Source organism: Larimichthys crocea, chromosome XVIII (assembly GCF_000972845.2).
Source record: "Larimichthys crocea isolate SSNF chromosome XVIII, L_crocea_2.0, whole genome shotgun sequence".
Taxonomy (NCBI): Eukaryota; Metazoa; Chordata; class Actinopteri; family Sciaenidae; genus Larimichthys; species Larimichthys crocea.
Window position 1 is genome coordinate 14,859,166 of NC_040028.1, and position 12,166 is coordinate 14,871,331.

The window sequence follows — 12,166 nt, forward strand, 5'->3', positions numbered from 1 at the left end:
CGCCTAGTACAGTCAACAAACTGCACACACTGCTAATAACTGAATGAACACACACAGGCACACAATAGAGATGGACAAATTAATTAACATCTAATCTCTTGATGTATTTAAAGATTTGCAAACAGGTACAAACAGTAACATAATATGAAAAGTAAATAAAGGAGGAAAAAATAGGTTCAGGGTTTATCCCTGAGGGACAATCGGTGCAGCAGCACCACATATATACATACAACACAAACATAAATAAACATAAATAACAAACAACCAGTAAATGAGCAATACATACATGCCACCAAACAGGGAGCTGTTAAGGAGGCCAATGGCAGCAGGAACAATTAGCATTTATTATTATTATTTTGTTTTGTTGCATTTATTAGTTCTGCATCTTGACTGACTGTATCTGTGGCCTGAATGTAACAACTCAAAATCAGTTAGTCCAGGGGTGGCTGAGGTCAGCCAGGATCGATTGGGCTATAATGCAAGGGCTGACTGCATAGGTACAGTAATAGAAGATGTATTCAGGCATATTTAAGTATGCAAGTATCAGCAAGATGTATTTATAGTGTGAAAAAAGTTCTAATTGTGTAGTAAAATGGTATATATGAGTGTTTAACTACTAACTGTGATGTTTCTAGATGAATGTTACTGCTGCATTTAAGGTCCAGTGTGTACGATATGGGCATCAGTGGAATGTAACAGTCCTTTTTCACAGCAGCCATTTTGACATGAAATCAGTTCTGCGTCAGCTGAACGCAGGTGTTTCCAGTGACACTATTGAAAGTGAAAGTGAAAAAGGACTATTAAATATAATATTCAAAAGTATGTTTTCAATAGTAATAGTATAATCAACTGAAAAATACAATTTGTTGTGTTTTTGTTACCTTAGGTTGTTTATATCTACAGGGGGTCCTCTTCTAGTCCTTCATGTTGAACCACATGTTTCCACAGTAGCCCAGAATGGACAAACCAAACACTGGCTCTAGATAGTGAGATTCACAGAGTTTTGCTGAGTTTTGCATTTTCTCCCACACTCTTGGAAGGGTGAACTGTTGTAATCTGCAATTTCATTGCCTATGCCCCTAATTCTTACACACTGGTCCTTTAATGTGTATGTTGCATTTTACTGCTGTAGCTGTTTGTGGTTGAGCTATTTTTAACTATACCGTTGAGTAGTTTAATCTGCAGCAATTTGTCATATTCTCTTAGATCATCTTTTGTAGTGCCTGAAAAGTGAACTTTGCATAAGCTCAGAAAAACAGCCCTGTTTTCAGTTTCGTGGTTATGCAGTTTACAGCTAATCCAAATAGGGTTTTAAATAGTCTGTTTTGTTTAATAAGCAGGAATACTTAATCTCTACAACAGATCCTTCATATCCTTTTAAGTGCAAACGTATGTTAACGGATATTATTGTCCAATAGTCAGAGGTATCAGACAGTGAAAAGGAATCACGCATCAGGACACACTTCTAAATCAGTCAACCTGAAAACTGACAAAACCACATTTATTCAGTTGTTCCCTATAAAGATGTCAAGAAAAAATGTTTCTTTGACTTAATTCAACATTTCAATTGCAAACATATATCCTGAAGAGTGAAAAACAACAATGATCTGTTACAAAATATGCCGAAGATACTGTATACAGCATGGTCATGTACAAACAAAAACAGGACTATTCTGCTGAAACTGACTGAATACTACAAGACAAACTGGTCTTTTGAGAAGTTAAACCAGTAAAACATGAGGCACAGGCCTTTAAAGCAGGCTCAGCTCAATGAGACGGCCTGCGAACACACCTAATGTGCCGATGAGACACACGGCCATGAACACACACAGCAAGATGTGATCCAACACCATGGCCACAAACTTCCACTCTTCAGCAGCCTGGGAAGAGAAGAGGGACAAGGTGTCACAAACACATAAGTAAGACTAGAAACATATTAGAGACGCTCCTGTGTGAAAGATTACATTGTTGGACTCTTCATCTGCTTTCATGGTTTCTGCAATGTATTTGACTCCTTCAATGGCACTGCGGACATCAGGATTCTTGGTGATGGGTGACTGATAGGGAACAGAAGAGGCCTGGTTGCCAGAGATGTCAGAGATGTCAAAGTCGGCACCATAGATACTTTTAGTCTGCTTTTCCTTGCCCGGCCGTTTCATTGTAGAGAAGAACATGATGTTGGGAATGGTTTCAATAAAAACCTGTCATGAAAAGACAAAAGATAGGAACTATATCAAAGAGTATACCACACCAGAACAGTTGGAATAAATAAAAAAACAAGGATGTTCTGTCTGCTACCACTAGATGGCAATATAACGCAGAGAAAAAAAGATAAAGGATTGTTCTGGAAAAATCACCAAGTGTAGAAAAAGGACTGATTAATTTCTTTCAGTCCCACAATTAAAATAACATGAGTCAACTCACCTTGCGGACCCAGTCTGGCATTGTATGAGTGCTTGGGGAGCGGTGGTGGGTGTTGATGACAATGACAGTGATAATGATGGACGCAATGACAAAGACCATGGTGAAGAGCATGTACTTCCCAATGAGTGGTACAGCGCTGGAGGTAGAGGGGATCAGCTCCACAATGACCAGCAGAAACACAGTCAGAGACAGCAGGACAGAGATGCTGAGAGTCATCTTCTCACCTGGGAGATACAAAAAAAAAACATCTTCATTGCACCTTGCTGACTTTTTCAGTTTGTCTAAGAGGAACTGAATCTCATGCAATATACAGCAAAAATATTTGTGAAAAACCATTTAGTGTTCAATATCAGACCTTCCTTTATTCTTTATATGTTTTTCTTGTTAATTCTGGTCCTCTGGACTCCAAAAATCATCCAAATTATCTTCAAAAATAAATTGTTCTTTAGTTGAGAAAGAGTTCATCAACACTGGTAGGCATTTGAGTTGAAAAATGACTTGTCATAATTTGATAGGCTATTGCTTAAATGTCCAGTGTGCATGTAGATTTAGTGGCATCTAGCAGTGTAGTTGATGATTGCAACCCTCCCGTGTCACCCTCTACTAACTCGCAGCAGTGGCCATGAAATGCAGTGTGTTTAGTTCAGCGGAAACATGGCGTTTCAACGCGGTGGACACTGTGTGGTAGGGCATCTGTAGATATAAGAGGCTCATTCTTGGACATAAAAAAATATAAAGAATCTTGTTTTCAGGTGATTGAGTTGTCAGAAGGCGAAAAGGTTAGAAACTTCTAAATTTAGACCATAATGTATGTCTCATACACTGACGAGCTGATAAGACGAACATGAACATACAAGAAGAGGACAAATATTTTCAGTAAGGTGAAATTTGAACACAGATGTAATATTTACTTTAAAAGGCACACTGAAATGACCCTTGAACTGAAACCTGAGTGTAAAATGTAAAGCTGCAACATTAAACATTATTCTGGCTCATGATTCATATAGCATGCAGTCTTACTACACTGCCACAAGGGAGAGCTATTTCTATGAGTCCAATTCTTCTCTAGTATTTACACAAGAACACAATAACTGCACTGTTCACTCATACAAGCAGATCACATTCAAAGAGTGAGAGTCATTTTTTATCTGTTGCTGCTTCTAAAACCAGCAAAAGCACAAGTAAACCGATTCTGACACCATTTCACAGTGTTTTTTTGTTTTTTTTGTTGCTCAGTAAGAGCGGTTTTCCCAGAGAGGGTGTCTTTTTTGGCACCAGCTTCTCCTTCCACACTATCCTGTCAGCAGCCATATCAGAAACAGGGATCAAGTGATGTATTATACATTAAAGCAAAGGCCTGCTTTCAGACATGACAGCACAGAGGGACCCTGGGTAATGAGGCAGACCTACACACTGGGAACACGGCCAGATGTGCACACAAGCAGTGCTGTTTCCTGTTGCAGCCAATGTAGGGACACCTTCAGACTGACATAATTAGAAACAAGGATTTGTCCAACGTGGTGTCAGTTATTTCATATCGTGAAAACATAGATAATTAGGAAAATGTACCAAGTGTACAAAAGGTATGAGCTCTTTTGACAATTTGCACACTTGGGTTTTGTTTGTTTGTTTGTCTGTTTGCATGTCCCTTCTTCACAATTAGATACTACTCAGGTGAGCATGCTTGAGTAAATCACATCTAGATTAATGCACCAAACATGAACATAGACATTTACTGTCGTTGGGTTAAAGAAATAGTTCCACATTTTTGGAAATACCCTTTTTTGTTGTCTTGATGGGAGTTAAAGGAAAGATCAATACCACTCCTGTGCCTGTGGGCTATTTGTGAAACTACTGCAAGGAAACTGTTAGCCTAACACAAAGAGTGTAAACAGGTTCTGTCTACAGACAACAAAATGTGCCTATTGCCACATGTGGGGAATTGTCTGGTCTCTGTAAATATTTTAGAGTTTAATCTCCACCTTTTCTTCATGGACAGTGTCATGAGATAACTTCTGTTATGATTTGGCGCTATTTAAATGGAATTGAATTGAATTAAATTGAATCTAAAACTCATTAAATAACATGTTATATTTAATTTGCTTTGCGGTTATGTAGAGGATTCTGTGCAAACTATTGCTTGGCATGGTGCACTGATTTCCTGGAGTCTTGTTGTCACCATGAGGGAGAGGTGCTGGTAGCCGTAAAGGTCAGAGTTACCTTAAAACAGAGCTAGGCTTGCTGTTTCCCCATTTCCAGGCTTTGTGCTGAGCTAAACTAACCGGCTGCTGGCTGCAGCCCTATATTTAACAGACATGAATGAATGGATATGAATGTGGTATCAATCTCTTCATCTAATTCTCGGCAAGAAAGTGATTAAGTGTATTCCCTAATTAAATCAGTCCAGCAAGATGTTTACTTGAAAGGCATTATATGAGCATTTGCGTGTTTCGTTTGCATTTATTTGCAAAAAGGATTATTATAGTAACTGACTCTCTGAGTGTTGTTTATGAACTTACTAGCAATGTATCAAGCAGGTTATGCCTGCCAGCAAATCATAGTGTTTAAAATGAATTATGGGCACATATAAAGACATATTACATATAATCAATAATAAGAGCTGTGACAATGAGCATATAGAATATATGACTTATTATCAGAGTTATTGCATGAACATTGTATGTGATAAATGTTTGAATATATCAAGGCAGGCGCTGATGTTTTTTATGTCATAAGGTCTCAGTATGTAACTGAGTGATATTTAGTGTGAAAAGAAACAATGTGTCAACATACCAGAGTCTGTAGGAAGGTAGAAGACAAGGCCAGTCAGGAAGGAGAAGAGCATGCAGGGGATGATGACGTTGACGATGAAGTACAGTGGGAGTCGCAGCATGAGGAAGTGGTACGTGATGTCCAGGTAAGGAGTATCCGGGCAGCAAGCGTAGTACACCCAGTGCTTCCAGCCACGGAAATCCTTCATCACCCACTCTCCACTTTCCATAAAGTTACTCAGGTCGGGACGGTCGCTGTCCTAGTGAGGAGTAGCAATAAACAGGGAGATTAAATGACGATTTTTGTATTCAAATTCTTTATATATTTCCTATATATTTGACTATTTTAGTTACTGTACTTTACTACTGTTACTGTAATTATATTTGGGCTTGTTTGTGATGGTTAAATTGGGCATTAAACTGTGCTTAGGTTGAATGCCTATATCTCTGTATACAGATTATGTTCTATAAGATGTTGTGGTTTCAGAGCGTGTTATGATATTATAGTGCAATGTATTTACTATTCTGTTATAGGCCCATTGTAGTGACAGAAGTTATATAAACCCAAATAGTGTTTATGCTCTATAAAAAAGGAGGATGATATATTCCCAGTGAGGCACTGATAATATTCTTTTTGTGTGTGTATATGAATCCAAGTTCTTAAGCATTAAAGAGATTTTAGAGAGCTTAGAGATGTTTTGAAAATGACATGCGGTGTCTACTCTGATATTTTGGTACTCATGTATCATCTAAAGCTATTTATATTTCCCACGTCTCCCAAGTGGAGACATAAACTATTTGCATGGTTTGAGAAATAGCTTGATGTTTTGGGAAATACATTTATTGAATCTCTACCAGAGTAAGATGAGAAAATAAATACCACTCTCAAGTTACAGCCAGGGGAGACAGTTATCTTATCTAGTCCACGTGTAACTACATACAAGCTCACTAATTAATGTGTTCACTTTTACTTTAACTGTAAAAAAAGAACTAATTTGAAAAACAAATGGCAGTTTTATGGACCAAAAAATAGTCTGGCACAAAATTCTCCTCGTAAAAACCGGAACATGTCGTGTTTACACTTTGATTTCTGTAGGGATAACAGACAAAGATGTATTTTTACAGAGGCAGCCAGCTCCCCCTGTTTCCAAGCTTTATACTAAGCTAAACTATTGGCTGCTAGATTTCGATTAATAATTAACCGACAGACATGGTTTTGATATTCTCATCTAACTCTCAGCAAGTGAAACGTAGAACCAGTTATTTGAAGAAATGATCTGAATGGATTTACAGGATCCACAACGACCAAGTTTCCATCGTAGGTCCAGGTACCCAGCTTCATGCTGCAGTTCTGGAGGTCAAAGGGGAAATGCAGCACAATAATTTCACAGTAGCTCTTGAAGATGGCGGGTGGGTTCCACGTGATCATCCCAGTGTGTTCCAGCAGCACTTTGGTCTCATGAACGATGGCAAAGTCACCGTCAGCACTGTGGGCACAGATGAGCACAGGAAGCATCAACATGGGGGGATAATAAGTTAAATATTAACGCGGGGGGACATCAGTGCCTGAGGATGGGTCATTGCTGCTGTCGCACACCCCAGCCAACCAGCGCTCGGCTTGGCACAAGTTGGTTGTCGGGGAAAAACAGCAGTGTCAGATGCAGCATATGGTTGGGGGAGGGTGTGTGTGTGTGCCTGCAATACGGGGTCCAGATTTAGCCTGATGAAACCCGAGCTTTCACACGCCACATACTAGAGTATAGGAAAGTGTGATTCAAAACATCACTAACAGGTGTGTTGATTGTGTTCTAGAGATCTGGATGCTTTAAGTTTGTCTGAAGCTTATTGTAATGTAAAAAAAAAAAAAAAGACATGACACAGATGACATATAGCCTTATAGCATACTTATTGTAGAGGACCAGATCAGGCCGCCAAATGTCAGTGGAGGGAACTCTGATCTTTTTGATGCCACCATAATCCTCGGGGGCCCACTGCAAGTTCACATCTTTCCATTTCTGAAAAAACAAACAAGGACGCTCAGTACAATGGAGCTTACTTCAGTAATGCCAACCAGTATTAATGTATTATCTTATGGAAAATGAGCAAATATGAACCGAAAACATCAAAAAAACAACAGCAATCATACTAAACATTAATATCTGTCTCTTGTTTTCAGAGGTGTTTGTCTCTTTGGAGGAGAACTCTTCATATATAGAACAACATTTATGGACTGAATCAAAGAAGAAATCAGTCTGATACTACAGAAAAATAACAAGATCAGGATGTGTGACTCTCTGACATTGTTTTCTTTAGAGGAGATAGTACAAGAAAGCTTGTCTATTATTGTGATATATCTTTTTTATGTTTTACTTGTCGAGACAAAACAGTATTTGACAGACATGCTGACAGTGTATTTTCAGCATTTCTAAATCTTTGTGTGCCAACTGGATTTTTTTTGGTTTTAGGAGTTATTTTGGCACATTTGTAATTAGTAGCTAAAATCATGTATTCTTTTCCATTTTCTTTCTTAATCATTTTATTTAGTTTATTAATGAGGCTCTCTGCAATATCAATGGTGTGTCCAAAGTCTTTCTTTTATTATATCAAAACTACAAAAATGAAAGTATGTGTATCAAACCTGTTTCAGTCGCACGTTGCTGCTGACAATCTGATTGACCTCATCCTGCAAATTCAGATTCAGAGTTTAGACAGATGACGACAGTGAATCTTAATACTGACGGAGTGATGGGACGTGAGACCTCACCACACTGATGAGCTGGATGAGCTGAAGCCCTACAGTAACAACCACGGGGTCCTTGAAGTGATTGACGGGACGGACAACCTTATTGTAGCCAGTGAAGAGGGTTTTGACAAGACGCGTTTCGTCAGAGGAGGCCCAGGCTGCCCCTAAAATAAAAAAAAGACCCCAAACAGGATACAGGCTTATTTTTCTCAATGGGTTTCCTTCATTGAAGGCATTCAGAAATGTGAAATGTGACTTTGTCTACACCTTAAGGTGCCTCTTGAGTGTGCTGGAAAATGTTTATGGCGTGCCAAAGCAGAGTATTGCTTTAAGAACATCTGATACTTGAGGTGAGCTCATTTAATATGAGTTGAAAATAGATGTGACAGGTGTCATACTGTAGGTATACGATGTTATGTTTATAAGTAGACTGAAACTGAACCACTTTTACATGGTTAGTTTGCAGAGTGCAGAGTAAAAAAAAGTTAATATTTCATTTATTTATTCATTTGTTTTAAGTATATAATGTATTTTTGTTAGTTAAGTTAAGTTTCTCGCCTATATAACAGAGATAATCATGGGGATGTTGCATTCAAGCACATATTCTCAAACCTGTGAGTCCGTAGTGTAAATGTACATTTATTTTTGTGTACTCGCTTGCTTTGGGGTCTAAATTTGGCAATGCTGCATTCAAACATGTGACAGCACTCCGGTAAAGTTGTTAATAGAGATGTTCATGTACTCTTTCCGCTACATATCTGCCACAATCCAGAGCAGGATCCCCTTTCATTTTTCAGCTGACCTTGAAACGAAGGTCATTTCATAGCAACATGTTGTCTGAATGGTTGAATGATTCTCAAGACATTCGGCTCAGTAAACTAAGGAATCCTCCTGAACATAATTATGCAGGTGACTTCATGTGATGACAGATGGACAAAAGGTTGAAATGAAAAATGAAAACAGGACATGTGCCCTTGTCAATCAAAGAGCCGGTTTGCACAGAAATCTGCTCATTAGTTTTGTTGTTTGAATTGAATCAGCTCGCACTGACCTGAGAGCAGCTTTATTAAACACAATCAATGGAAAGGAGAGTTTAATAATTGCTTTTTTAAACTCCAACTTTCTCTAACTCCACCATGCTTTGAGTTCTAAAAGCAATTCAAGTAAAGCAATAAAAACATTTCCACAGCTGACCAACAAACATGTGCTTTTAAATAAGTTCTTACCTGCCAGTATGACTAGATGAAAAAATAAAAATACAGTATTCATAATTGCCAGTAGAACAAGACATCCAAAAACTAGATCCGTCGAAACGTTGCCCGTTGACCACCGGAGAATTAAAAAGGTTTGACCCACCTAAAACATTCTTTCAGCACTGGCAAATGGCTTACTGTACAACTCCGAGCTCTTCACTGGCAGACTTGTTGTTATTGCCTGACAGCGGATGTGAGTGACTGACTGCCAATGCTTGTCATTTGAGAGGGCCACATTCTTTGTCATCTGTTATAAGATCAACATGCCAAAGTAATCCACCACTGAAATATCCCATCGTGAACTTGGCCACACACAATCTCGAGGTGGCAAACGCATGACACATGCTCGCTGCTCCAAGTTTCTTGTATCACTGTTTAACTATGAACGCTGCCTTTAAATCTGTGTATGTTTTTATAGTATGTTTTAAAGATGTTTATTTTATAGTGAATAATAATTTAACATATTGTAGGATCTATTTCTTGCATCGGAACATCTATATGGATCATTTTAGTTTGGCTGACATATAACATATTTAAAATAATCTGGATCTTACCTAGAGCTTAAAAACTTCATTTCCGACAGCTGTTTACAAAATATTCTGACCATGAGGTACATTTTATCATGTGCAAACTGTTTTACTGTTTAAGTTTGTATTGTCTATTAATCAGCTTGATAGTCATCCAGAGTTACTTTAACCTGAAAGGTGCTGTGCAAATAAAGTCTGATTGATTGATTGGTCACATGACCTCCATCATTTCTAGATGCTGAAATATAAATTTGTCTGAACACTTTAAGACTCCAGAGCTCCAGATGTCAAAAGCTGCAGAAACAACTACTGGAGGAATGAATGAAACTTTTATTACCCTGTGGTGAATTTGCTTTGCACAAAGAAACTAATATGAAATCTATAATAAAATAATTTATAATCTAGAATGTCAAAATCAAACATCAACAATGTGACATAATTTGACAAACACAGTCATATATTGCTCAATATGTGATCAGGCAACATTTGCATGAAGCCCCATGTTGAGAATTGTCTACAAAATGTAAACATTTCTTTTATTAAGGGAAATCATAACTGTTTGGTATGGCTCTGGGCATATTGAGATATATCCCTGAGTAAGATAAAAAGCAACAAAACTTAAGAATATTACTACATAAATGTGTGTATCTAGTTCTAATTTAGACTTGAGACAACTTAAATTAACTTTAACTGATAAGAGTTTGGTGAGCAGCTCAATGATACAGTGCTTTTTCTGTGTTTGGTCTGCTGGGAATCAGCGATTGGACATTAGCTACAATGTTTAAGAATTTATTTAATGAGGAAAATCTGTTTAGCATTTAGAACCAGTATTTAGATTAGTTTCTACATGTTCATCACGCACTATAATGTTGTTATATGCAGCTATAGGAACATGTTCAAATGTCCTATGGAGATCTACTTCATATTATTATAACTATGTAATGTCGTGTCTTCTCACAGCTCCTCCTATGCCCAATTCCTCCTTAAAATAAATAATATTATAGTTTAAGATAATTCAGATGTTCAGACAGCCTTGTGTTACACCCATGTCTCCCTTTTTTACTCTGCACTAGCCCACCCTGTCAGGGCCCCGTGATGGATCAGGCAACTCAATTTCCTCACATCCCCAGTCCGTTCAATCAGCCAGTCACTCAACCACTTGCCTCATTCATCTCACTTAAGGACAAATGACCATTTTGGCAATGTCTGAATTAAGAGAGATTTGTCTCCACCCAACCCCCTTCTATCTTTGCAATCACCCAGGCCACCTGAATTTACACCATGACCACCGCTTTGCCTTTCGCCAGCATTGTATGTGCTCAGTCGGCCTGTAATCTTATAGTGTGACACTTTTTGTGCTCTGTCCGGTCTCTAGAGGACTCGGAGCTTTGTGTTTATATCTGCTCTCTATGTGATTAAATGTTCATTGAATCCGAATGAGAGTGTCCATGTAATATCTGTAGGGGGTGGAGAAAAACTGGACAGCATCCTGGATGTTTATGCCTCGATGAAGATGAAGAGGATTATAGTTTTTATAGGAGAGATTATGATGTGTGTTGAGTGATATATTTTACTGTACATGATGTTCCAACATAAATATAGAAATGCGTTAGTGATAATCCTTGCAAGTGAAATAAATCTGTATTATTATTCCTTGCCTTTGATAGCTTATCTAATTCTGTATCGAGTGTTTCGTGAGAATTTGTTTGTTAATGCCCAAGTACAATAGACAAAATTACTGAGTACAGCAATTATAAATATGTCAAATATAAAATAGCTTCCTAACAGCAGGATGAATATTTCCATTTCACTGAATATGGAACTGAATATTTCTTTATGTTTACGTATTTGGAAACGTATTCAGGTCAGCCGTATGAAGGGAGGAAAGCATTACCATCCAGTCAACAGAGAGAAAGGTCACTTATCTCATGGATCACAGCCTTTCAAATTTAGGCTCATTACTGCGAATGAGGCACATGCACCTCACAATGCATTTGTGGACGTTACTCCAGCGTGGTGTTATCACAGCATCTGACTGTGAGATAGAAAGCTCGATAGCTTTATTGGTGTGGTTTACCCTCTTTTCACAGTCGGTGCCTAATGTAGATGAAGGTATGATATATTTAAAATGGCTGATAATGGCGTGGGAGGCTAAACGGTTGGATGAAAATCCAATTTTGCCACACAATCACCAGAGATGAGTCTGAATTTGGCTTATATTAACTCAATGTGATGTGGTCACAAAACCCAAGAGATTAAATGTCAAGCTGTGATTGCTTCTCAGATGCTTTGTGGAGAAAGCACAAAAAACCTAAACGCACTGAAAGACTGAACGTGAACATAAGGTCCCGAACACTGTGGTCACATCAAATTTCATGTCTGGAAACAATATTCCCTAGATGCTTATATTATTTAACGCCAAATGTGGAATGTAAACACAATCCAGAA

General features: G+C 38.1%; 1 protein-coding gene across 1 annotated transcript; it reads right to left on the reverse strand.

The window, feature by feature from the left end:
- Positions 1–429: 429 nt before the first annotated feature.
- LOC104924441 (acetylcholine receptor subunit alpha) lies at positions 430–9,378 on the reverse strand. The gene is made up of 9 exons (XM_010737785.3): positions 9,165–9,378; positions 7,960–8,102; positions 7,834–7,878; positions 7,101–7,210; positions 6,487–6,682; positions 5,218–5,455; positions 2,425–2,648; positions 1,965–2,201; positions 430–1,880 (listed from the first exon to the last, which is right to left on the reverse strand). Exons 1-9 carry the CDS (start codon positions 9,205–9,207, stop codon positions 1,752–1,754), a joined length of 1,365 nt encoding a protein of 454 aa, XP_010736087.1. The 5' UTR covers positions 9,208–9,378; the 3' UTR covers positions 430–1,751.
- Between the last annotated feature and the right edge of the window lie 2,788 nt (positions 9,379–12,166).

What these genes read in the sequence shown, in the direction of transcription:
- LOC104924441 (XM_010737785.3), bottom strand. Translation starts at nt 9,207, where the DNA reads ATGAATACTGTATTTTTATTTTTTCATCTAGTCATACTGGCAG. An exon ending in TCATCCAGCTCATCAGTGTG is followed by an intron (nt 7,879 to 7,959) that starts GTGAGGTCTCAC and finishes CTGAATTTGCAG; the next exon opens with GATGAGGTCAATCAGATTGT. An exon ending in GCAACGTGCGACTGAAACAG is followed by an intron (nt 7,211 to 7,833) that starts GTTTGATACACA and finishes TTGTTTTTTCAG; the next exon opens with AAATGGAAAGATGTGAACTT.